Source organism: Chrysochloris asiatica, unplaced genomic scaffold (genome assembly GCF_000296735.1).
Source record: "Chrysochloris asiatica unplaced genomic scaffold, ChrAsi1.0 scaffold00096, whole genome shotgun sequence".
NCBI classification, from domain to species: Eukaryota; Metazoa; Chordata; class Mammalia; order Afrosoricida; family Chrysochloridae; genus Chrysochloris; species Chrysochloris asiatica.
Window position 1 is genome coordinate 5044867 of NW_006408614.1, and position 1330 is coordinate 5046196.

Here is a 1330-nt window from a genome sequence, read left to right on the forward strand (position 1 = left end):
AGGTAGCATAATATTCCATTGTGTGTATGCACCACAGTTTGTTTATCCATCCTTCAGTTGATGGGCACTTTGGCTGTCTCCATCTTTTTGCTATTGTAACTAGTGCTGCTATGAACATTGGTGTGCATATATCTACTGGTCTTATGGCTCATATTTCTTGTTGGTAAATACCAAGTAAAGGAATTGCTAGATCATAATGTATTTCTATTTCCAACCTTCTGAGGAAAGCTTGTTCTTGATTTGATATTTAGGATTGTGAAAGAAGTTGCCAGGGACAGAAAACATGGCATTCGGAGGCAAGATGAGTAAGTCGACCCCAAACCATGTCATCTTCAAGAAGATCTCCCGGGACAAGTCGGTAAGTGGCCCAGGGTGGGCGGCTTAATGGGAATTAATGTAAAAAAGAAGAGGAGCCTTTTCAAGAATAGACAGAGTCAACACCCAAACCCTGCGTACCAGGGAAGGCGCTCCGTCTAGTGTCCACATCCTTCAGATACGGATGGACAAGAGTGGGATATGGATGAATGAACAGAGTCCAGAAGCTGCAGCTTCTCTCCAATCACCCATGACCCTCGATTAGCTCCCAGGCTCAGTCTCCACTCCTCACACCAACTTTACTTCTTTCCCTAATTGGCCTTGAACCAATAACCTACTATTTCATGCACTGTTTTCCCAGACCTGTGATGCACTTGACCCTTAGTGTATCATCTCACCTGCTTGGGAAAAGCGCTTATGTTGAATTAATGCAATATCCAACGTTCTGTGCTCCTGGCCCACTAGTCCTGGTCTCATGCCTCATCTGGGCCTCCAATGCCACTGGATGTGCTCCCTGACCCGAATCCACTACTCCTGAAATGCCCTAGCAACCGGCATACTTGGCAGAGGTGATGTCCACTGTTGGCTCTCCTCAGGGACACAGTAGATGGTCTAGAAGTGCCCGTGGACTTGCTGCTTTGGGAGGGAGGGTTCACTACACAGTCTCTGAGTATGGGGTCTGTTCTGTGTTCATTTCTTAGGGCTGCAGTAGAAACCATCACAAATTTGTCTCACAGTTCTGGAGTCTGGAAGTCCAAATTAAGGTGTCAGCCATGTTGATTCTTTCTGAGGGTTCTGAGAGAAGAGTTGATCCACGCATCTCTCCTAGCTTGTGGTAGCCCCCAGTGCTCATTGACCTTCCTTGACTTGTAGCTGCATTTGCTGCATCATCACACAGCATCCTTCTTCTGTCTCCCTGTCTCTCCTTGTATCTTCTCATCATTTATAAGGATGCCAGTTATATAGGAGTAGGGCCCACCTACTATTAGGCTAACTTAGCTGGTAGCATCTTCAA

The 1330-nt window shown here is 46.2% G+C and overlaps 1 protein-coding gene across 1 annotated transcript in view; it reads left to right on the forward strand.

Annotated features, from left to right (window-relative positions):
- The first annotated feature begins 261 nt into the window (after window positions 1-261).
- SAG (S-antigen; retina and pineal gland (arrestin)) overlaps window positions 262-1330 on the forward strand; it is a 62881-nt gene continuing 61812 nt past the window's right edge. Inside the window, exon 1 of the mRNA XM_006866806.1 lies at window positions 262-358. Coding sequence (XP_006866868.1) covers window positions 284-358 — 75 coding nt within the window. The 5' untranslated portion in view covers window positions 262-283. The remainder of the gene's footprint in view (window positions 359-1330) is intronic.